The 26,551-nt window shown below is 36.0% G+C and overlaps 1 protein-coding gene across 1 annotated transcript in view; it reads right to left on the reverse strand.

The window, feature by feature from the left end:
• Positions 1-659: 659 nt before the first annotated feature.
• Positions 660-26,551, reverse strand: part of ACTR3 (actin related protein 3) — a 74,905-nt gene continuing 49,013 nt past the window's right edge. The window contains exons 7-12 of the mRNA XM_017536030.2: positions 24,781-24,924; positions 22,057-22,230; positions 8,546-8,638; positions 8,254-8,379; positions 3,502-3,585; positions 660-1,901 (exon numbers count right to left, since the gene is read on the reverse strand). Coding sequence (XP_017391519.1) covers positions 1,806-1,901; positions 3,502-3,585; positions 8,254-8,379; positions 8,546-8,638; positions 22,057-22,230; positions 24,781-24,924 — 717 coding nt within the window. The 3' untranslated portion in view covers positions 660-1,805. The remainder of the gene's footprint in view (positions 1,902-3,501; positions 3,586-8,253; positions 8,380-8,545; positions 8,639-22,056; positions 22,231-24,780; positions 24,925-26,551) is intronic.

The following is a 26,551-nucleotide window of genomic DNA, read 5'->3' on the forward strand; positions in this document are numbered from 1 at the left end:
CAGTAAGTTCCTTTTTGCGTAAAATAAGGGAGCTACATTTATTTCTATCCACACAGAAAATTACAATACTAGGACATCTAAGACATTCCAAGTAGTCTGTGTAATGATGTAAACATGAGACAGGGTAGGGAAAAAAACTTACTTTTGTTAATCTACTCTTTGGTACCGTTTGAATAGTATTTGTATAAAGTTTGTGAAATACTTTTTCAAGTTAAACAAAAAAAGACCTTTGATACTGATGATAAAACTATAGGATATACAATTTGTCTCTTACAATCCCGTACTAAAAGAATGAAGATTCACAAAAATGATCATAAGATTTTAAATATTCAGATCCACTCTAAACAAAAACTAAAGTTTACTCCCCAATTCTATCTTTATAGTAAAAATAAAACACTTTAATTCTCCTTCACTTTTGAGTAGAAGTATTCTAATCCTAATGTGTTATTTTCATGAATAATGGAGTTCAAGTGTTCATTGATATTGCCTGTAAAAAGACTATAAAACACTTCTCATTTTATCTTTCTATAAATAAATGGTAAAATTTTAAGTTCACAAGAAATTTCTACCATACACATTACAGATATTTCAGTAACTCCCAAATCTCAACACCAACAGAAATCGTATCACATACAAAAAAAAAAAAAAAAAACATTAGAAAAGGTAATTCAGTTTTAATTTATTTTTATCACTTTTTCTTCATAATCCAGATATTTTAAAATGCAAAGAAAATTAACTTTCAATGATATGTTCAGGGACTGGCACTAAAAAAAATTTTCAGACTGCAAATGAGTTATACAAATGAAAATATCAAATGGAGATCCAGTTATCAAAATGAAAGCACTCAACATATTAAAAGTTCACAAGTATTTGTATAGAGCACATTAAAAAAGTCAGCTTGCTAACTTGTGATTTTAAAGAACTATTGCAGAGGTTTGAAGAAAATAGATTTATTAGTTAACTTATAAAGAGATTAAAGAGCCTGAAACAAGTATTAAAAAGAAATCTGTGCCTTTATTAGAATGTTGTTAGGCTTTAAATATGCCAATTTTGATAATCAAATTATTGTTGTTTTGTTTTTTTTTTTTATAAGAAATGACACTACAGAACTGCAATACTGGTCCAACACTCTTGTCTTTACTCTTCTTTTAAAGCAAGAAACAGAATGCGAGTAATCAGAAAGCACTAGCAGGCATCAGTTAATCCAAGATACTAGCTCTTAGTTCCAAAAGCACTTGCAAAGAAAACCTTTGGGGGAAAAGGGTGGAAGGGGATCGAAGCACTCCATAATAACTGGAATCCCATGAGTGTGTATGCCAAGTCTCATGAGGCTATTCTTTGAATTTATCCTTTACTTGGTCATGATTTTTTCCCTCAAATACAATTTTTCTTTGACGTTTTTTCCTCAAAGTATAAAAAGTATGAAATATAAACAAGCTCTTGCATTGCACACTTAGAAGTGTACAATTCAAGCATTATAGAGCTATCTACACACGGATAAATCCCATCAAATCTTGGATAATTCATTAATATACAAAATATCAGGGCACAGAAAGAACTAAAACCCACTTCTTTTTGTTACATATAAGATTCAAATATTCAATCTAAAGAAAAACACAATCACTTTCGCTCTCTTCTACATCTGCATGTTGATACACTTATTAAAATATTCCTGTATAATCATGTTTGGTCTTACTATTTCAAGTCAGGTTTAAAACCTCAAAACCAGCCATCCAGACAAAACAGGTAATCAGAAAGATTATCTCTTCCCCACCTCCCTAACCCCAATAACTATGAAGTCAATTTTACGACATGACTCCAAACACTGGATTGTGACGACAAATGCTAGGTCCAATTTCTTCATAATCCTTTTTGGTGTGGCATACTTGGTAGAACTCAGGCTGAAAACAAAAATATATATTTTTATAAAGATCAAAAATCTACCATCTTGAAAGTATACTGAAATATACTTTAAGAGTGATGCTTTAAAATAGATGTTAAGTCTAAAATATTTATTAGTCCATTTATGGCATGAAAGCTTAGAAATTCCAGCAACCATGACTTAAAACCAGCTATAAATCTTTATCAGAACTCCAAAAGAGCAATTAATTCCTGTACCCCTATCCTCTCACACACCTGCTGAGAGGATTCTGAAATTCAGAAGAATAGAAGGTTCTCAAATGTCCGGTCTGCTCTGCTGGGGCTTTCCCACACTTTAATTGCACCAGTAATGTAAAGAAGCAGCATTCCCCTAAGGTACAGATAAACTACTCCTAGTCATGCTATGACTATTTTTAATCTAGTTCTAAAAAATGTCTAGATCATTTGCCTTCTTCACTCAAGGTCTGGAAAAGACAGACTGTTCCATGTTTTGTTACCTCATTTCTCAGGAGAAAGTCACAAACTCAACTAGGTTATATGGCCCAATTGAAGAAGACTAAAATTTAGGAAGGGAATAACTTTCACCTCCGATTTTGGAAACGGTTTTAAATCCAAAGTTGTATAGTTATACAATAATTCAGATGAAATCTCCTTCATTTTAATATTCCATGCACTACCAGGACAAAGTACCAATACTTCTTATGCTAATGGTATTAGAACACCTTTTAAGAGGGCTTTAAAAAAGACATTTTAATTTGGGGACACGGTCCTTAGAACAACTCCCTTAACTCAGTGTAGAATAGCATATTTCCTATGCAGTGAAACTTTCACCTTAATGTTTTAAAATACTTAAACAGAACAAACAAGGACCTTCTAATGACTAAATTACCAATTTTAATGGATCTTTCCCTACAGATAAACTTTTAAACATAAGATAAAATGGTAACTCTAAAATGTCTAGCAAGCTAAAAAAAATATAAACATTAAATTCAAATGAATTCAATTAAGTTTAAATTATTTTCATTTTTTAAAATACTACAAACATGTATAAAAAGTGTCCAATTATTTTTAGATAAAATTTAAAGGAATTTGCTTTGTTCTACTCTAAGTACTGACAGACTCTTCTATCTTAAAAAAATATATACATATACATTTAAACATAAGCCTCAGTCAGGTATGGTGGCTCACACCTACAAACTCAGCACTTTGGGAGGCTGAGGTGGAAGGATCACTTGAGCCCAGGAATTTGAGACCAGCCTGGGCAACACAGTGAGATAATAATAAAGGCTGGGTGCAGTGGCTCAAACTTCTAATCCCAACACTTTGGGAGGCTGAGGTGGGCAGATCACCCAAGGCCAGGAGTTCAAGACCAGCCTGGACAATATGGTGAAACCCAGTCTCTTCTAAAAATACAAAATTAGCTGGGTCTGGTGGCGCACGCCTGGTAGTCCCAGCCACTTGGTAGGCTGGGGCAGGAGGATCACCTGAACCCAGGAGGTGGAGGTTGCAGTGAGCCAAGATCATGCTATTGCACTCCAGCCTGGGCGACAAGAATGAAATTCCATCTCAAAAATAAATAAGATAATAAAATAAAATAAAAGTAAGTTTCATCACACTCACCGTGGAAGCCAGCATTGATCCTCCAAACCAAACTGCATATCGCTGCATGTGGTGTGTAATGACTTGTACATCAATAGGTTTTGGCTAAAAAAAGACATAGTGAGATCATTTTAACAGTAAATTGAGATAACAATTTCTGTGTCATTTAACCTTAAATGTACATACACAAAAATAATATTTGTACCAAATTCAGGTGGTATCTTATAAACCAGAAACAACTGAGATTGGCCGTCTACAGAGGAAAGGGGTTGGGAACACAGTGAAAGAGATAGGGAGGGAATAAATGGAAGAAAAACGAGCACACGTTTTATATAGCTCTGACTTTAAGAATCAAGTTAGTGTTTTACATATTAAAAAGTAACACCTTAAAAGAAGGGGAGGTATGAGGGGCAAAGAAAGTACAACAAAAACAAATTAAATTGTATTTTTTTCAAACATAAGTACACTAAGTTGAGGAAAGGGACTAACTCAATCAACTTGTGAACACAGTATTTTGAATCTTATAAGCCTTCAGGCTGAAGATAAAATATAAGCAAATATTAAACTCTAGTTGTAGGTCTATTTTTCACAGTGGTATAGATTAATAATTCTGAAACTATTATATACATATTCCAGGATTAAGCAAAAACATAAATATATTATAGATAATAGAAGCCAGGATTCTCACTGTCAGAGAAGGGCATTACAATATGGAAGGGCAGAAAACTAGAGTGAACCCTCTATAACTGAAGACATCAGTATAAATTCATGGTTTTTAATTTATATAGAGAATTAGATATAGATGTATAGACACACACATAAACCCTAGCTCTGATCACTGAGAAGGCCTAGACTCAGTGATACCCCAGTAGCAATGAGCACAATCTAGTATTCAAAACTTGGTTCTTAGTAACATTCTCCACTAAAAGGAACAAGACAAGGGTGTCTTGAAGGAAGCAAAGGGGAAAAGTGGGCTGATTCCAGGGCCAGAAAAGAGAAAGTACAAAATCAGCCTGAAACACTTTGCTGTGCCAGGAAGTACGGAAGTAGGCAAAAAAGGATGGGGCTGCATCAAAAACATATTAGAGCCACTTGAATAACTCCCCCTTGTCAAATTTGAAAAAAAAAAAAAAAAAGTGGCATTAAAATTAATGATATGAATGGTATTGATATTATGATATGATATCACAATGATATTAAAGATATAGACCAGCTGTGGCTCATATCTGTAATCCCAGTATTTCGGGAGGCCAAGGTGGGTGGATCACAAGGTCAGGAGTTCGAGACCAGCCTGACCAACACTGTGAAACCCCATCTCCACTAAAAGCACAAAAATTAGCTTGCCTGTAATCCCAGCTACTCGGGGGCCTGAGACAGAAGAAATGCTTGAACCCGGAAGGCAGAGGTTCTGGTAAGCCGAGACTAAGCCACTGCACTCCAGCCTGGGTGACAGAGTGAGACTTTGTTTTCAAAAAAAAAAAAGATACAAACTACAAAATGAGAAATCAGGAGTTCATAAAGATATTACTAAAAGAATCAATGAATGTGGGAGAAGGAAAAACTCTTCCTTATAGTAAAACAAGACTTAAAAACATAGAAGGAATGATGGAATTTGCAAAATGCTGTTTAGCAACTACCACAGTAACAACTGTTTTAGGAAAGAATCACAGTGGATGCTAAAAACCACTGACTGAAACTTTAACGAGAAACAAGACAGTCTGAAAGTGTCTCCTCATAAGATTCTTACTAAATATAAAGGAAAACATGTAACTTTATAGTGAAGAAACCTGGCAGACACAACTTCAACCAAATGCTCAAAGTTAACACACAGGACAAATCCTATCATGTGTTTACTGACACAATGCACTAAAAATGATACAACATCAATTCTCTGGCATCACTGCCAAAAGTACATAATCTGAACCTACTCAAGCAGAAATACTGTACGAAATACATGACTGTACTCTTCAAAAATGTAATGGTCACGAAAGACAAAAAACATTGAGTATGTTACAGATGAAAGCGGCACAATAACTAAATTAAACATGCAATCCTTGATTGGATCTTGAATACGGGAAAAAAAGATATTTTGTTTTCCTTTTGCTATAAGGGACATTAGTGAAACAATTGGTAAAATTAGAATCAGTTCCACAACTAGATAACAGCACTGGATCAAGGTTAATTTCATGATTTTAATAACTGTAATAATGTTCTTGATTTTAGAAATACGCTAAAATATTTGGGGATAATCAACCATCATATTTGCAATTCAGAGACAGAGAGAGAGAGAGAGAGAGAGAGTGAGTGTGTGTATATGTGTGTGTTTACACACTTTACAGAAACAGAATGATATGGCTTTTTTCAAAGCTGTCTGGTTGCCATTAAAAATTATAGACTGAAGGAGAATAAAGCCAGACATAAATACAGATATATAAAGACATGCTATTAAGACCAATAAAAGTTACTGTTTAAGTAAAATTAAGGTGAATAGGGCAGAGTTCTCCAGAACACAAGGTTTTTCCTTTACATGATGAGCATCCTAAGTCTGCAAATCCAAAATGCTCCAAGATTCAAAACTTTTTCAGCATCAACATGATGCTCAAAGGAAATGCTCATGATTCAGATTTTTGGATTAAGGATGTTGAATCAGTTATATAATGCAAATACTCCAAAATCCAGAAAGACACAAAATATGAAACACTTCTGGTACAAAACAATTCAAAAAAGGGATACCCAACCTGTTTCTTTAGATATGTCGATACAGTACTGATCACTGGGTAAATGTATTTCTTATTTACATTTTGTATTTACAAGTGTACAAAGAGCTTAAAAATGTTAAAACATTCTTACTTTATTAAAATACTATACCCCAAAAACGTACAGCATTATTTCTTACTTATATACCTGTAATGAATCATTAAGAGCGAAACAGTTACTTAATATATCCATAACCATACCATTAAGATAATCAACTTCAATCTTTTAAGTATTCTAACAAAAAAATCGGAAAAACTCCCAACATGCACAATGTTCAGTCACATAATCAATTATACTAATTATAATTACTATAATTAGTATGATTCCCAGCACAGAGAATTTAAAACCATACTTGCAAAACTCAATGACTTCTTTTTTAAGGTAGAAGGTAGGATACTAGGCATGTGGGTAACGGGAGTAGATGGATGGGCAGATGAATGGATGAATGGGTGGGTGGGCTGGTGGTTTGGTTGCTTGGGAAGGGGATGCAAATGCAAAGGCAACATTTTAAAAGTCTATTGAGTAGACTTCCTGAAATGTGAAGTCATGACATTATAGGGACAGAGTTCAATATTTTGCCTTCCACCCAAAACATACCTTTTTACTGCGTTCCTAGGGATAGGCTTACTTAAAACAATCAAAATACAGATGCTGAATATGGTCAACGGTCATGCAATTTCTCATCAATCAGCAAACCCTAGAGTGCTGTACTTTAAGTAATTCTGAATGATTCTGGAAATATCAGATAAAGTCCTTATTCTTGGTAACTTTCCAAGAAGGTATTTTATTTAGCAACTTATCCTCTGAATCAATGTTCTGCTTCAACATTTAACAAGGATTAAAAAAATGAAAAATCTATCTCTAAATACAGAAAGTAGACATCTGAGAATTTTAAATTAATTTTGATTTTTTTTTTTTTTTTTGAGACGGAGTTTCGCTCTTGTTACCCAGGCTGGAGTGTAATGGCGCGATCTCGGCTCACTGCAACCTCCGCCTCCTGGGTTCAGGCAATTCTCCTGCCTCAGCCTCCTGAGTAGCTGGGATTACAGGCAAGCGCCACTATGCCCAGCTGATTTTTTCTGTATTTTTAGTAGAGACGGGGTTTCACCATGTTGACCAGGATGGTCTCAATCTCTTGACCTTGTGATCCACCCGCCTCGGCCTCCCAAAGTGCTGGGATTACAGGCGTGAGCCACTGCGCCTGGCCCTTAATTTTAATTTTTTTAACCTCAAATCCAAAGGTCCAGGACATGCAATACAAAGGTTGCTTTGCTAAACCACCAATTTGGCTGCACAGTTTGAGGTTGCTATGTGGGAGCTAAAGTCAGGTTTTTTTGTTTGTTTTTTGATTTTTGGTTTTGAGACATAGCCGTCGCTCAGCCTGGAGTGTAGTGGCACAATCTTGGCTCACTATAACCTCCACCTCCCAGGAACAAGCAATTCTTCTGCCTCAACCTCCCGAGTAGCTAAGAGTACAAGTGCCTGCCACCACGCCCGGCTAATTTTTGTGTTTTTAGTAGAGACAGAGTTTCACCTTGTTAGTCAGGCTGGCCTCGAGCGCCTGACCTCAGGTGCACCCATCTCAGCCTCCCAAAGTGCTGGGATTACAAGCCTGAGCCGCCAAGCCCAGCCCTGAAGTCTGTTTTTGAGAGCAGGCTTGACTACTCAACATCAGCATCAATGTCAACTCAGCTGTGTTGTCCTTCTACAGTGGTATACAAAATTTTGTGAATTGTATTGTTGGTGTATGCAAAGAACTCTATGAATTATCTAAGGGAGAAGTAGAAAAAAAGTCTTTCCACAGAAATTACTAAAAATTATTTTCCAGAAAATACAGACAATATCCTAAAAGAATCAAATGATTCAGAATATCATGAATCTATAACATTAACCATTTCCTTTAGAGTACCTGACAGGTTCCTGTTATTTTCCTAAATCAGAGTGAATGTTGGCAAATATTTGTCATCCCAATCCAGGCACCCTCAACCTTCTCACCAATAATTGAGAAAAACCAACCTTCAATCTACCGCCACTCAATTCCTCACTTAATTTCAGCCGGGCATCTACAGTTCTTTTCAAATCTCTTTGCAAGCGACGTCCAAAGTCCCTGAACATGGTTGAACCTCCAGAGAGGACAATATTCTACATTAGTGGAGAGAAAATAAATATTTAAAAAGAGAAAAGTTTAAAGATACAGTACTGAAATGCTCTATCCTTTTTATGAAAGGTGTTTAAAATCAAAAAACAGACAGAATGTATAAAAGTTTTTTTAAAGTAAGACCCTGAAGAACAATTTTGTTATAAATACCTTGTAGAGAGGACGTCTGACATCAATAGGACAATTCTGAATTACTTCATCTACAACTTCTGAGATAGGTTGTGTAAAGTCTGGATTAGCAAACTGAAAAATAAATTGGATATATAATAGAGATCATATCACTACTGACAAATATCACAATAAAAGGTTAAACAAAGTTTTCAGCTCAAAAACAAAAGGTCTTTTAGAAACTATTAATAGCAGTATGTAACAGATTCAAATTGAAGAAACTGAAATCAGAGAAAACTCAAAATTATGATGATTTTATAACTATCAGAATAGCAAACATGTAAAGTCATACATGTATTATGAGCTGGCAAAAGTCTGGATAAATGGAAACTTTCATACAGTGCTTGTGGGAGTATATACTGACATAATCACTCTGGAGAATAATTTGGCAATAATAAAACAGTGACATAGTCTGGCTCTGTGTCCCCACCCAAATCTCATCTTGAATTGCACTGCCATAATCCCCATGTGTTGTGGGAGGGATCTGGTGAGAGATAACTGAACCATGGGGTGGTTTCCCCCATACTGTTCTCATGGTAGTGAGTAAGTCGAACAAGATCTGATAGTTTTTATAGGGGTTTCTGCTTTTGCATCTGCCTCATTCCCTCTTTGCCTGCTGCCATCATATAAGACAGGACACTTCCTCCTTGCCTTCCACCATGATTGTGAGGCTTCCTAGCCATGTGGAACTGTAAAGTCCAATTAAACCTCTTTCTTTTGTAAACTGCCCAGTCTCAGGTATGTCTTTATTAGCAGCATGAAAATGGACTAATACAAATAGCTAGTAAAATTTTAAATCCACATGCTAGTAACTCCACTTCTTAGAACAAACCCTGAAGAAACTCCCTAAATATGTATGCTATCACATACGCATATTTACTGTAGCCTTGTTTATAAGAGGAAAATCCCATAAGTCCATCAATAGAGAATGAAATAAATAAATGTAGTCAAACGTCATTATTCATGATTCCATATTTGTGAATCTACCTACTCACTAAAACATATTTATAACCCCAAAATCAACATATAGTCATTCATGGACAAGCACGATCATAGAGCAACAAAAATTTGACTCCACTGGTGTGTACTTTCGCAGTTGAGGTTGAACAGGATGACGCTGCCTTCTGGTGTCAGCTCTCACCAGTGTCCTTTTCACAGTTCTATTTAGTGCCACAGTTTCCATATTTTTGTTATTAGTGATTTCACTATTTAAAACGCCCCCCAAGCATACTGCTGAAGTGCTGGCTAATAAACACAAGGAGGTTGTGACGTGTCTTCAGAGAAAAAGCAAGTCAGATCGCTTTGTTCAGACATGTGTTCTAGTGCTATTGGCTGTTAGTTCAATTCAATCCTCATAAATGAATATACTAAAATAATACACTAAATGCAGTGCCTTTCAACAGAAACACACATGAAACAAGGGTAATCATTGATGGGATAACAAAAATGTTACCAGAGGCTCACAGAAACCTAACACCGTAGTTCCCCTAGAGGCAATAAATAGCTCAGTTTTCACTAATTCAATGATCTCAAGAACTTTTTGACACATCTACTTTGAATAACAAGTATCAGCTGTATATTCAAATGATGTATACCATAGTCAAAATAAACTTACTACTTCCAAACAGCTGCCAGGCAAGAAGAGCACACTTTTTAAAAAACTAACTTAAAAAAACAAAAACCAACAACTTGATGCTGTGGGCATGGTGGCTCACACCTAAAATCTCAGTGCTCTGGGAGCCAAGGCAGGAGGATTGCTTGAGGCCCACAGTTTGATACCAGCCTGAGCAACATAGTGAGACCCTGTCTCCACAAAAAATTTAAAACTTAGCTAGGCATGACAGCACACACCTGTAGTTCCAGCTAACTGAGAGACTGAGAAGAAAAATTGCTTGACCATAGGAGTTCAGGGTTACAGCGAGCTATGATCAGACCACCACAGTCCAGCCTGGGTGACAGAGAGACAGTGTCTCTAAATAAACAAATAATCAAAATCTAGCTCTATTTAGTCAAAAACAAACAAGTGTAGTTTATTAAAAATGAACAAAATATCTCCTCAGCCACTCATTTTTATAATTAGGTTGTAATAATTGAGATACAGTATTCCTTATTAAACTGAGTCTATAACTGTACTGATTATTAGGCATGTGTCAATTTTTTCAAATTTTTAAGATTAGTTTTAAATTATTTACAGGCTTTGCATACAGTGAAGAGAGTTTAACATTATCAAAGTGACACATAATAATACGAAATCTAAGAAAGATTCTACTGACTTTTATTATCATAAAAAAAGAAAAGAACCTGGCAGCCAAAACTCTGTCTTTTTGAAGCATGCTGAGGATTGTACATAAGGAACTCTAAGAGGAATATACACCAGGTATGAAAATGTGGCTCATATCGAGCCTTGAGAACCTAACCTACAGACTAGGGTATAACTTATCTGTCAGGAAAAACACAATAGAGCTCAACTCAGCTGGCTCTATAAGTAATTTAAAGACAAGCTCATGTGCTGGCAGAAAATGGCTTAGTTATTAAGTGAACAGCAGAACTGGAATCCTACAAATTTTATTTTTCATGAACATATCCATGATCTTCGACAACCATTTTCAGCTTCAGACTGTGAAATCTTCTAAAGAGCCTTCAGTTCTCAAAACATTGTGTTTTTATGATCCCATAGCGACACTTTAACCTGATAACCTATCATTTGCTCAAACTATAAAAAAAGATTTACTTCGCCAAAATCTGTATGGAGAATATTGACAACCTGACAAAAATGTGTTCTGTAATACTCACTTTTAAAAGTGTTGTTGTCAAATTGCTAACACAGAACTTGTAAATTCTTTACATTGTCCTTTGTTGGCTGTACTCTTCAGTATTTACCTAAAACAAGTACACACACACACACACACACACACACACACACACACACACACATTAACCTTCCCATAGTCCTTTTCCTACCTATAAGATAGTTTATCTGCTATACCATCTGTAAGTAAAAGGAACAAACAGGGCAATTCATTAATGTGCTATATCTCTGTGACCTTTTTTTTGGTAGTTTTTAACCAAAAATGCACAGAAGAGGCCAGGTGTGGTGGCTCAAGCCTGTAATCCCGGTATTTTGGGAGGCCAAGGCAGGCGGATCACCTGAGGTCAGGGGTTTGAGACCAGCCTGGGCAACATGGTAAAACCAGGTCTCTACTAAAAATACAAAAATTAGCTGGACGTGGTGGAAGGCACCTGTAATTCCAGCTACTCAGGAGGGTGAGGCAGAAGAATTGCTTCAGCCTGGGAGGTGGAGGTTGCAGTGAGCCAAGATCATGCCACTGCACTCCAGCCTAGGTGACAAAGTGAGGCTCTGTATCCCCCCCTACCCCCAAAAAAAGAATGCACAGAAGAAAAAAAAAATACAGAACCTTTAAATATTCATATACCCTAGGATCCACCCACAAAAATTCTGATTTATGAAAAAATGAAATCTGACTTGGGCATATATTTGGAAAATGTATAAGGACTACTGGACTATAGAGCCCCAAGTGAGAACCGGTAAACTACAGAACAAAGCAGGAAACAATGACTATTTAGTACCTAAGTGAAGAAGAAAAGGAATTAACAATTTTAAAAAGTGACAATAAATTGTCAGAGTATTCAATACTTTAATACTAACAGATTCAACCTAGGGTCTCTCATAATATTTTTTAGACTTTTTCTTTCACTGTCAGCAAAAGAGTTAGTTCTGCATCTAACTGCTCCCCGGTCAAGTCTTAAGACTACTGATGCTGAGAATAGAAGAGGCTGTCAAGGGAAGAATATCTTTTCTTTCTCTCCTCCAAAAAATACAGGAAGTAGCAAATATACCCAAGTAAACACAGTAGTCCAAATCTTTCATATACCTGGAAACTTATTAAACAAGTTTTAAAAACTTGTGATGATTTTGTTTAAAAAATTAATTTCCTTTTAAAAACAAAATCCACATGCCAAACTCACTCCTTCTAAAAACAGCTCTTTCTAATATTTGTGATGAACTTATAGAAGTATAAACATAAATTTCCTTATTCTTTCATACATTTTATCTTCAGCGTTGAAGTACTGGACAGTTCAGTAGCCTACACTTTCGTCTAACCAAAACAAAACACCAGATGAACCCTTCAAATGACAGAGGAAGCAGGACACAGAAGTCAATAAATAAAAATTTAAAAGTGTGTATGACACACTTCATAAAATACAAAAATCAGGTCTATTCTGAGAAAAGATGGTGAAGTAAACATATATGTATCTAATTTTGTTCTCTTTCAAAACACTACTAAAAATACCAGTAATGGGAATTTTTTTAAAAGGCAAAATAAAAGTATTGAGAGCAAAAGAAAACCAGCAACAAAATTTGGTAAGCTGGAAAGCAGATGGACAAGACTTTGTGAACACTCCAAAACACTTTATAAGTCATCAGTAAAAAACAAGTTAAGAACCAAGCATTTTATATCACAAATTTCCTCTCTACATCCCCCAAAGAAATGGCTGCCCCTGGTAGCTTGGAATTGAGGTGGAAAGAGGGCAGGAAGGAGGACAGATTTAAAGTCTCTCTGAGAAGCTATTAAAGCTCCAGATCCTCTCCAAAGAAGCATCAAATGATGCCTCCTCATCCAAAGAGAAAAGTGGTTAATCCTATTCTTTAAAGTCAAGAAAGAGAGTTTCCAGGACTCTTAGACACAGCAGAAAGTACTAAAAGGGGACTTTAAGTGAAGGTAGGCAACCTGGAAAGTCTCTTCCCGCTTTGGCTGTCAGCCTTTACCTAGCAGGCAGGAGTTTTCTCTGGGAACTAGACTACCTAAGAAGTCCTAAAGTAACACATATAGGACAGTCCCCCCCAAAAAAGGCCAGTGTCAACAAGCCCCACCCACAAAACTCAGATCTCTAATCAAGTTTTTAGTGTCTCCTTCTTAAATAACTGGCCTGCAAAAGTCTCTAGTGGGAAAAACACAGTAATCGAAAAGAGAAAAAGCAACTTGGAAGAGACTATAGAAAGAAGAAAACTAAAAAACAAAAACAAAACAAGAAACAACCCAATGATTAATATCTTTAAAGAGCCAGAAGACAGGCAACAATGAGAACAGGGACAAGGCAGCATTTAAAAAAGAATATTAAAAAGCAGAGGTAGGGGGAAGCTCTTGAGAATTAAAAACGTTGCCAGAAAATTTAAAAATCCAATAGAAAACTCAGTAGTAACCTACAGATTAGAACAAAAAGACAAAACAGAGAGCATTAGAATGCTAGGGGACAAACAGAAGATCCTACAAGCAACTGTACAGGGGAAAAAAACAGGTCCTATATATAGAAATCAGCTTTTATTAACTTCAAGGTATAATGAAAAGCAATGAAGCAATGGCTTCAAAATGCTGAAGGAAAATTCTTTCCAATCTAGAATTCTATACACAAACTATAAACAAGTGTGAAGATAAAATGAATACATTTCAGACACATAAGGTCTCGACATTTTCCTCTCATGCACCCTAAAAGAACTCTATTGGCAGGCGATCACCAAAATAAAGAAGTCAACAGTAGGAGTGAAAAAGACATAGGATATAGGAAAAAGAGATCCAACACAAAAGAGAGGGAATGGGAATCCCTAGAATGATAAAGGAATATGGCAACTCTATACTGGGTGCAGACAGAAGCAAGTTCAGATTGGGACATAAGGCACTCCAGAAAATTAAATTGATAAATAAACCCTATACATCTGAATATCCTGAGAAGAGATAAAACTACTGAAGAGAGTTTGGAGGTGAATTAGTGATAATTATTTGAGCACTAAGCAGTTTATTAATGACTCCATGGAAAACAAAGCTAGTTATAGGATAGGAAAAGATTTCATGATCAACTACATGGCTCAGATCTGAACAAAATTTGTGGTCACAAAAACATAAGCACTGAATTTCAACCTATCTGAAATTATAATGTAACTATTGAGATGCAAAGGGAACAGAAAGATCCTTGTCTGTGATGATAGAAGAAGGATAAAAAAGACAATCTTCCTCTTCCATAGTTGGAAGTCAACAGACAATGCCTAACACTGGGCTGGGCACAGTGGCTCACTCCTATAATTCCAGCACTTTGGGAGGCCAAGGTGGATGGACTGCTTGAGCCCAGGAGTCCAAGACCAGCCAGGGCAACATGGCAAAACTCTGTCTCTACGAAAAACACAAAAATTAGCTGGAAGTGGTGGCACACATACCTGTAGTTCCAGCTACTCGGGAGTCCGAGGTAGGAGGATCACCTGAGCCTGGGTAGGCGGCAGTAGTCACAACTGAGTCACTGCACTGGGTGACAGAGGAAGACTCTGTCTCCGAAACAAACAAAAAAAGAGCCTAACACTGAAAAAAATCTGAAGTTGCAATATAACCAAGTAATACACAGCTAAAGAGGCTAACAGCGAAAGAAGCAACTAAGAAGAGTTTCAAGAAGTGGCTGCCTCTAGGAATAGAAAATAGGGAGAGAAACATGCAGGGTACTCCTAGTTTTTGTTAGAATATGTAGACCAATACTTTCAAACTATGTGCACATATATAACTGATTTTTTTAAAAACAGCTATACCTTTCCTAAGCAATATGAAACATATTTTATTTACATACCTAAAGCTTCAGAGTTATTTATTTATTTATGAGACAGGGTCTTGTTCTGTTGCCCAGACTGCAGTACCAGTTTATCCTTCTTCTGTCATCACAGACAAGGATCTTTCTGTTCTCTTTGCATCTCAATGGTGCAATGCCAGCTCACTGCAGCTTCGACCTCCTGGGCTCAAGCAGTACTCGCACCTAAACCTTCCAAGTAGTTGGGCCTATAGGCACACGCCACATGCCCAGCTAATTTTTTGTGTTTTTTGGTAGAGACAGGCTCTTGTCATGTTGCTCAAGCTGGTCTTGAACTCCTGAGCTCGAGTAATTCACCCACCTTGACTTCCCAAAGTGCTGGGATTACAGGTGTGAACCATGACAACCAGCCTACTTTGAGGTTTTTAAGAAAGCCAAGGCATCAGCTAAGCTCATTTGTCAAGTGTATTCCATTCAAATGCTCATCTCCTATATCCCATGCTATTATCCATCTATCATCAAGATCCTATTCATATAGGACGTTGGTTCAGGATCTTCTGCAATTTTCTAATTCCTGTCCCCAACATGGAATTTAATATTTTTCTCTACAATTTCAATTTCAAATTAATTGATGTGCCTTAACTGAAACGAGGTCTGACACACTTATATTCATCTACTTGCATATAAATGACCCATACAAAAACCTGTCCAAACTTCCAGCTACATATGATTATCTCTCCAGTCTCTTCAATCTCCTCTAAAATGACAGCAAGAAAATTAAAAGGAAAGGTAAAGTCCAAGGATGAATCAGGGGGCGAAAAAACAATAAATAAAATATTTCAATCCTGTTTTGATGATCAAAAGAGATACCAAAAGGGCATATTGGTAAGAAGTCAATCGAGAACCTTCACAAGTAAAGGTGAAACAAGGCCAAAAAGAAGAGAAAGAGAAAGAAAGAGAAAGAGAAAGAGAAGAGAGGGGAGAGAAGGGGAGAGAGAGAAGGGGAGAGAAGGGGAGAGAAGGGGAGAGGAGAAGAGAAGAGAAAGAAGAGAGAGAAGAGAAGAGAAGAGAAGAGAAGAGAAGAGAAGAGAAGAGAAGAGAAGAGAAGAAGAAGAGGAGAAAAAGAGAGAAGAGAAAAAGAAGAGAAGAGAAGAGACGAAGAGAAGAGAAAAGGGAAAGCAACTGTTAAAATCCTCTATATAGAATGAAACCCAGCCTCGTTGGTTCCCTTCCAGACCTTGTATTACAAGAAAATTAATTCCAACCCCAATAAATAAAGAATTAATAAATTAATGAACAAACAAAATTACACAAATCAAACCATTGTGGACATAGGCATGGGCAAAGATTTCATGACGAAGACAGCAAAAGCAAAATATGACAAATGGGATCTAATTAAACTAAAGAGCTTCTGCACAGCAAAAGAAACTATCAGCAGAGTAAACAGACAACCTACAGAATGGGAGAAAATTTCTGCAAATTACACATGTGACAAAGGCCTAATATCAAGCATCCATAAGGAGCTTAAATAAATTACAAGAAAAAAACAACCCCGTTAAAAAGTGGGCAAAGGACATGAACAATTTTCAAAGCAAGACATATATATGGCCAACAATCATATGAAAAACAGCTCAACATCACTGATTATTAGAGAAATGCAAATCAAAACCACAATGAGATACATCTGATACCAGTCAGAATGGTTATTATTAAAATGTCAAAAAATATTCTCACAATGTGCCTCTGAAAAATTAAAGAAAGAGAAAATATTTTTTAAAAGTAAAATTAGCCAAAATAAACAAATGGGATCTAATTAAACTTGAGTTTCTGCACAGCAAAAGAAACAATCATTAGAGTGAACTGGCAACCAACAGAATGGGAAAACATTTTGCAATCTACCCACCTGACAAAGGGCTAATATCTAGAATCGAGAAAGAAGTAGATTTACAAGAAGAAAACAAACAACCCCATCGAAAAGTGGGCAAAAGGTATGAACAGACACTTTGTAAAAGAAGACATTTATAAGGCCAAGAAACACGAAAAAATGCTCATCATCATGTCATTAGAGAAATGCAAATCAAAATCACATTGAGATACCATCTAATGCCAGTTAGAATGGCGATCATTAAAAAATCAGGAGACAGATGCTGGAGAGGATGTGGAGAAATAGGAACACTTTTACACTGTTGGTGGGAGTGTAAATTAGTGTAACCATTGTGAAAGACAGTGTGGCAATTTCTCAAGGATCTAGAAACAGAAATACAATTTGACCAATCAACCCCATTACTGGGTATATACCCAAAGGATTATAAATCGTTCTATTATAAAGATATATGCACACGTATGTTCACTGTGGCACTGTTTACAACAGCAAAGATCTGGAACCAACCCAAATGCCCATCAATGATAGACTGGATAAAGAAAATGTGGCACATATACACCATGGAATACTATGTAGCCATAAAAAACGATGCGTTCATGTTCTTTGCAGGGACATGGATGAATCTGGAAACCATCATTCTCAGCAAACTGACACAAGAACAGAAAACCAAACACTGCAAGTTCTCACTCATAGGTGGGTGTTGAACAATGAGAACACATGGACACAAGGAGGCAAACATCACACAATGGGGTCTGTTGGGAGGTGGGGGGCTAGGGGAGGGATAGCAGGGGCTGGAGAGGTTGGGGAGGGATAACATTGGGAGGAATGCCTGATGTAGGTGACGGGGGGAGGGAGGCAGCAAACCACCATGGCATGTGTGTACCTATGCAACAATTCTGCAAGTTCTGCACATGTCAACCCCAGAACTTAAAATATAATTTAAAAAAAAGAAAGAAAAAATAAATAAAATTTAAAAACTAAAAGAAAAAAGCAAAACAGGTGCTGACCAGGTTGCAAAGAAAAAGAAATGCTTATACTCTGTTGGTGGAAGTGTAAATTAATTCTACCATTGTAGAAAACAGTGGTAGAATTTAGGTCCTCAAGGACATAAAACAGAAATACCATTCAACCCAGCAATACCACTACTGGGTACATAACCAAAGTAATATAAATTGTTCTATCATAAAGACACAATGAATATGTACGTTCACTGCAGCACTTCAGAATAGTAAAGACATGGAATCAACCTAAATGTCCATCAATGGTAGAATGGATAAAGAAAATGTGGTACATATATATATGGAATACCATGTGACTATAAAAAAGAATGAGGTAATGTCCTTTGCAGGAACATGGATGGAGCTGGGGGCCATTATCCTCAGCAAATTAATGCAAGAACAGAAAACCATGTTCTCTACTGCACGTTCTCACTCAAAAGTGGAGGCTAAATGGTAAGTACACACGGACACACAGAGGGAAGCAACAGATACTGGGTCCTATTGGAGGCTGGAGGGTGGGAAGAGGGAGAGGATCAGGAAAAATAGCTAATGGGTACTAAGCTTAATACCTGGGGACAAAATAATCCGCACAACCTCAGGACAAAAGTTTACCTATATAACAAACCTGTACATGTATCCCTGAACTTAAAGTTAAAAAAAAAAAAAAAAAGAAAGCAAAGGAATAAACAAGGTGAAAATTTAAGAAAAGCTGAATTTTAAGGGAAAAGAATCACATTACACTACTTGCCTCAAAAGTGAACAACAGTCTCAGGTATAATATTATAAATATTACAATACTATTGATTTACCTAATAACAATAACCTAACGTGGTCAGACTAGAAGAAAAGAGAGTCTAGAAAGAACTAATCTAAAAGGAGGTTAGCATTTAAACCGCTAACAGTAACATATCAAGAAACAGCTCCATCCATGTTCCTGTAATACCGTGACAGTACTTAGAAATCTGGGAGTGATTACCAAGAGCAATAACTAAAAGCTAGTGGATGCTCTATAGAACACAATGGCAGCGGGAGGGTGAAAAGCTGCTAATTTTAAGTCTCTCCGTGTTACCTAACCTTTAAAACTGTGTGTATACATCCCCTTAATTTTTATTTTTTGAGAAACTGCAAAGAAAATGTACCATCAAAAACCTTCACACTCCAGTATACTAGTCTGACCACAATTCCTTATTCTTCTTGTACTCACTCCTCTGCTACCAATTCACAGTAATTATGTGTCAATTCATCATGATCTCCAATCCCTGTATCCCTGGCTATCTCTAGGTAATTTGGCTTTCGAGATTTGCTCTCTGTGCTGCAACAGTTTAATCTCTGCCTTGTCAAAACCTTTTCCTCCTTTGCCACAACTGTCTGTGAGAGGGGAAGGGACACTACTGTACAACTGAAAGTTTTGGGTCTCCAACCTGCTACCGGGAGTAGAGAATGAGTGCCCCATACTATTAATATACACTCACTAGTCACTCTCTCAATTCCCCTCAACAGTAAATATGAAAGTCATTATTCTTCACAAGCCCTCAACTTCATGTCCAATCCCTTCTCCCAAAACATAGGCTTGATTTCACCTCATAAAAAAATTAAAACTATGAACTATGACGATCAACTTCTTCAACTACCCATTTGCATCTCTGACCTTCCTAGTTCATTTTCCTATACCTATACTTAATTCTTTCCCTCCTATCACTGGAGTAAACCCTCTTAAAAATTAAAACTATCCTCAGTCTTATTCTTGCAACTGACTTCTTACCAGTCCCCAGTAGCCACTGTTGTTTTCTTTCGTAGCCATCTCCCAGAATGTCCACACTGCTGATTTCCAAACCTTCACCTCTCACTGAGGCAACAAGCTCTAACACATCACTCCACTGAAACTGTTCCCCTATGATGACCAACAACCTAGAAGCTGAAAAACTCGCAAGTATTTCTAAGGTTTCCTCTAATGCTACTTCACTGCAGCAATTGGCACTATTTACCATCCCTTCTTGAAACATTCACTTCTCTCCATTTTATGCCCATAATCCATTAGCTTGGCTTCTACCTCTCTGTCAGGTTCCACTTACTCAGCTTGTCCATTAAGTGTCTGTGTTCACAAAGGCCCTATTCTTCACCTTTCTACTCCACAGCCTCTTCTCAGCCAAACTCTGCCTTTGTGCCCCACACATGGTGATGACTTTACAACACCCAAGTGTTTGTTTCTAAACCTTTTAAAGGTGCATATAATAAACTCATCTGTTTCTATTTCACCTACACCTCCCTTTCAGTATCACAAATCTCAGTGGATGCCACACTGGGTTGCCAAAGTTACAAACCTGGGAATTAGCAGATTCCTCATATTCTTACTCCCTTCATATCTAAGCAATTACAAATTATGTTGATTTTATTTTTCTCTCACCTCTTTCCTCATTCTCATCGACCTACAAATATTATTCATATTTCATCTGAAATACTGTAGTAAAATCACCTATTTCCAACATAATTCACACCTTTGTTCCAATCCATCCAAACCAATGCTGCAAGAGTAAACTTTCTAATATCGTACATAAATCTGTCACTTAACTTCCATGCTTAACATTTTTGCATGACTACAGAATCCAGCAAACTCCCTTGCATAGCATATCTGCCCTTCAAGACTTGGTCCATAAATACCTCTCTGGATCCCTCTCCTACCAATCTGTTAGTTATACTTTTCTTATCTAGTACTCTCATGCCTAAGACCTCAATCTGCTTAGCTAACCTGACAGAAATACATATACTCCCCTACCACACATGACTGACAAACACCCATTCATCCTTTAAGTCTCAGCTCAACCCATTATCTCCTCTGAGACGTTCTCCCAAGCAGACTTAGATGCTCTTTCTTCCTAAGCCCTCAACAGAACATGCACTCATTAAAGCAACTATACTCTTGCCTGTTTAAATATTCATCTCTTTTATTCTTTGAACTCAATAAGAGCAAGATAAAATAATTTTTTGTCTTTGAATACCCAGCGCTTAAGCTGGGATCATGAAAATCCTAACCATATAACATTTGCTGAGTGAATAAACAAGATTTTAAAAATAACTGTTCTTAATATTAAATAAGGAGAGTATATAATATTAGTAACTCTACTAATAAAGTTACAATTCTGATACTAAGTTACCAGAAGAATTTTCCATTATTAAAAGCATGTATTTCTTTTTTTTTTTTTTTTTGAGACGGAGTTTCGCTCTTGTTACCCAGGCTAGAGTGCAATGGCGCGATCTCGGCTCACCACAACCTCCGCCTCCTTGGTTCAGGCAATTCTCCTGCCTCAGCCTCCTGACTAGCTGGGATTACAGGCACGCGCCACCATGCCCAGCTAATTTTTGTATTTTTAGTAGGGACGGGGTTTCACCATGTTGACCAGGATGGTCTCGAGCTCTTGACCTCGTGATCCACCCGCCTCGGCCTCCCAAAGTGCTGGGATTACAGGCGTGAGCCACCGTGCCCGGCCCAGCATGTATTTCTTAATTTATGTTGCTAAACTTTCACAGACAAAAGACTAGTTTGCTACTAGTTATATATTTTGATGGTCAATTAAAGGTTTTTGTATAAGTCATTTTACACAAATAGGGAGGGGAGAACTTTCTAGAACCTTTTCTAAAATATTTTATTTAAATGATTATAAAACTTTACCTGACCTGAGTCCATGAGTGAGGGAAGAAAAAAATTTAAGGGCTCCCCTCTTCCCGTGATGCCCCATAAGCCACATGTTTTTTGTTTTCTTTTTTTAAGGATTTTTTCTAAACATATAAAAAAATACCAACATTGCCTGTTTTAACAAAAGCAATTTTTTTCTTTTTTTTTTTTTTTTTTTTTAATTACATTTTAGGTTTTGGGGTACATGTGAAGAAGCAATTTTTTCTTAAAAGATATGATTCAAACTGTTGTACTTTAGTATACCAACGAAAGTTTCTGAGATTAATTATTTCTGAGTATCTATTAATTGATATTTGCTGCTGAGTATTTTTAAATAATTCCGTTTAAAAAAACTTACCTCTGGATGAAAAAAAATTTCAGGTCCCAAAAATCTCTCATAACCAACATCAATGGAAAATTCTTTCTTTGAGATAGCATTGATTCCAGTATACTGTTTAATCCATTTTGACCCATCTGTATCATACTTGTTAAATTCTTTTACTAAATCTGGGCAGACATAACTATAGCGCTCCTAAAAAGCAAAGAAACAAAAGTAACTTTTTTTGCTTATTACAGGAACAGTAAAAAAGAATGGCATGTTTTCAGTAAACTAGAATCAAATGAAAAAAAAAAAAAACTTTTCAGAAAATAAAATTAGGAATTTAAGCTGGAAGAAAAATTCATGTTAGGATATTATCATATGTGTAATACAAATAAACATACTTATCTTGTACATATATTTTCTAATTTTATGTATAAACAATTAATATTTGAGAGACTGGAGAGCTGATTTCTACTATTTTAATGTTATTTCCTGAAAATATTCATTAATATCATTCAACATTTAGTCTCAGTAATAACAAATCTTGTGCTCTAAGTAAGGAGAATAAAATACAGAACTGAAGAATAAGTAATAATTGTAATAACCACACAAATTAATATACATCCTTAATATCTATCTGAAACAAAACTAATTATGGTCTCAGTAAATAAATGACCAAAGAAAAAAAGCTGAAAATATAAGTTACTCTATTTCGCTGCATATTTGGTTATATGACCTAAGTAAAAGTTTTCATCAAAAACATTGAAAAATATATTATAGGTTATAACATCGTATTTGTAATTTATAAACTCCCAACTGCCAGTCTATATTATTTTAAATAAAACTTACTTTTCCAGTATTTTTACACATCACTGGCTCCATCCAAAACAGATGCAAATATTACTAGTAATAATTAAAATACACAAAGAGAAAAAATACTGGAAACAAAAGACATTTGATTACACTATTTAAGATCTTCTCCAAACCTTGGAAGTGGGAATGACAAAGAAATGATATTCCTTTAAAGACATTCAGACTGACCATCAATCTTCTCTGGAATAGATTTAAATCTCTGGTGTTTTCTCCTTTTGCTCTGTTTTAATTTCACAGATTTCCCAAAGATTTTGAATCAGTAGTATTCACATTAACTTTTTATATATTTAATTCTTATGCCACCAACTTAGGGTTACTTTTGGCAGTCATTTACTAATTTCTTTACTACCTAGGAAGTAGTTGATAAATTTTCATTTTTAAGCTTTGACGAGCAAGGAAAATCCCATAAACATGAAGAGGTCCAGGCATGCTGGCTCATATCCAGCACTTTGAGATCCCAAGGCAGGAGGACTGCTTAAGGCCAGGAGTTCAAGACTAGCCTGGGCAACATAGCAAGACCTCCATCCCTATAAAAAATTAGCCAGACATGGTGATAGGCACCTGTAGTCCTAGCCACTCAGGAGGCTTAAGTGGGAGATCATGTGAGTCTAGTTTGAGGTTGCAGTGAGCCAGGACTGTGCCACTGCACTTGCCTGGGTAGCAGAGCAAGGTCCCATCTCTATAAAAATAATAAAAATTAAAAATAAAAATTTTAAAAATTTAAAGGTAATTAAAAAAAAATGCAAAGAGAGACAAGTAAAATTTACTTTTGCCAGGGCAGTTTTGCTTTTCAAAACATGTGAGAGCCACTGAAATTTTTTAGTTATGTGGCAAATAATAAGTTGGAACGGCAATGCTAAAGTATTTTGACAGTTTGCATGAAGCACTGATATAATACTTACATAGCAGAAAAAATTAGTAAGATTTTAGATAGCCTTCATGTTTTTCTTCTGTGTGCCCTATCACTAGAGCCAAACACTGCTTCTATAGCATAATAAATCAAGTGCATCAAGATAATTTTTATGATAAAAGCTTTTAGGATTAAAATAAAGAATTCAGTGAAGAAACTGAGGTGCAAGGACTTTATAGTGAAATAATTATTTTTAATAAGGAGAATAATCACAAAAATGTATGTCATTTAGTAAATAAAGTGTTCTTATATATTACTCCTCACAAATATGAAATATGAAGAAAACAGACAAACTGTTGTAATGCGCAATAATTTTCTTGCAAGAAAAACAGAGATATATTTAAATAAATTTAAATATATTTAAGAGTAATAATTTATAACTGGTTAACAAGATTATTTTTTAAGTGCTGTTGTTCAATTAAGAATTTCTCAGATGGGCGTGGTGGCTCATGCCTGTAATCCAAGCACTTTGGAGGCCAAGGTGGGCGGATCACCTGAGGTCGGGCGCTCAAGACCAGCCTGACCAACATAGTGAAACCCCGTCTTAAAAAAAAAAAATTTTTTTTTAATTTTAAAAACTTAAAAAAAAAAAAATTTCTCATGTTGGCCAGGCGCAGTGGCACAAGCCTGTAATCTCGGCCCTTCAGGAGGCCAAGGTGGGTAGATCACAAGGTCAGGCGTTCAAGACCAGTCTGGTCAACATAGTGAAACCCCATCTCTGCTAAAAATACAAAAAATTAGACAGGTGTGGTGGTGTGCACCTATAATCCCAGCCACTCAAGAACCTGAGGTAGGAATATCACATGAACCTGGGAGACGGAGGTTACAGTGAGCCGAGTTCACACCACTGCACTCCCGCTTGGGCAACAGTGTAAGACTCCGTCTCAAAAAAGAAAAAAAAAAAAAATTTCTCATGTTAATGTTATAAATGTGATTTTAATTTTTAAATAAATTACACTTCTATCACTACTTTTTACCTTTACTGCCTTAGCAGTTTCCAAAGATTGTTCTGGAGGGATTCCTACTTCTCGGTCTCTCAGCAGTTGCTGAATAAAATATGTTATATCTCGTCCTGCGATTGGAATGTGTTTAATACAGCTGCCAATCACATACCCTTCAGCCTAGAAGGGGGGAAAAAAGACGTTAAATTTACTTTCAATGTTTTAAAAATTAATATAACCTAAAAATACAAACCATTAAAGACGAATTTCTTAAGTTAGTGTATTTATATTCTCAAGGACTGCTTTATCCCAGAATTCACCTAAACCTCAGAAACTATGAATAAGAATGGCCAGCAACTTATTTTCCCATTGACAGTTTATAACCATGACTAAAATGACTCAACATAGAAATAATACATTTCAAAATATAAATATCAAATGGTTTAAGATAGCAGATTTTTTAACAGATGGTACTATTTTAAAGTCGTTTATAATTTCAGTAAAAAATTTAGACTGCATTATAAGAAATCTGATCATTTACCCACAAAGTGCCTATCATTTCCCTAATGAAGTAGGTTTCCATTTCACAAACCTGAAGCTTTCCACATACTATCATAATGTGAAATAACTAAATTCTGTAGAACTGATTCATATTTACTGATATGTCAGAAGTATAACAAATAATGTAGCAAAATTAAATCTAATTAGGAAAGAATATTAAGGATATCTTCATCTGGCATGACAGAATATTAGGGATTGAATTTACCCTCTCAACTTAAAGAGAAAAACAGGACAATTTATAAGAAATAAAGGTTTTCATACATTTGACAATCGGCAGAGTAGGGCAGAGATACTTTCTAAGAAAAGGGAAACAAATAATGTGAATGTTGGAAACACCCTATCCCACTGCCCAGGGAGAGTTATTAGGCCACAACAATGGGAAAGAGAACTCACACAGAACTGGTCTCATTAAGTTAGGAATATAGAATTTAAACTTCAGAAAGGCCAAAGTGGCTGAAGTTTGCAGGAGGGGAAAGAGGTGCACAGAGAGCTCTGAAGATGTAAAGAGAGTGTCTCTTTAACTGACTACTGATCAGCACATTCCTGTGAGGAAACCATTAAGGTGAGACAAGAAAACCCTAGAAAAAAGTAGACAGAATAACCTCCAGAGCTCACACATGGCCAGAAACAGTTCCTGATCCCCACTGCCAAAGTTGAAAGATGTTTTCAAAAACAAGACATCAAGTAGAGTCCGCACAGGAATACTGCCTCAAGAATGGGGACAAATCAGCCTTGGAGAAAAACCTGTTACAGACCTGCTTAATAACATTTAAAAGAAGCCCCTGAGAGGATCAAACTAATTCCTAGTATCTTAACTATGGTCCCAGGAAAAAATCCTAAATAATTATAAAGAACTTGAAAAATCCAGTACACAACAAGGTATATAGTGCCAAATCAAAAATTGTAAGCATGCAAGGAAGCAGAAAAACATAACACTTGACCAAGAGAAAAATCAAACAATAAAGAAGAATGACAAGGACAATAAAACAGCAACTATATACTCCATATTATGAAGGTCAACAATGAGTATGAGGAAGAGAGAAATGGAAGATATAAAAAGACCCAAATGGAACTTCTAAAGAAAAAAATACAGTATCTGAAATTTAAAAATCTAACAGAAGAAAAAAAAGAATCACCAGATGAGATTACAGTAGACTACACAATGAAGAAAAAATAGTGAATTTGAAGACAGAGCAATAAAAACTATCTGAAAAATAAAAAGATTACCAAAAAAAAAAAAAAAAAA

This window comes from Cebus imitator, unplaced genomic scaffold (assembly GCF_001604975.1).
Source record: "Cebus imitator isolate Cc_AM_T3 unplaced genomic scaffold, Cebus_imitator-1.0 Scaffold95, whole genome shotgun sequence".
NCBI lineage: Eukaryota > Metazoa > Chordata > Mammalia > Primates > Cebidae > Cebus > Cebus imitator.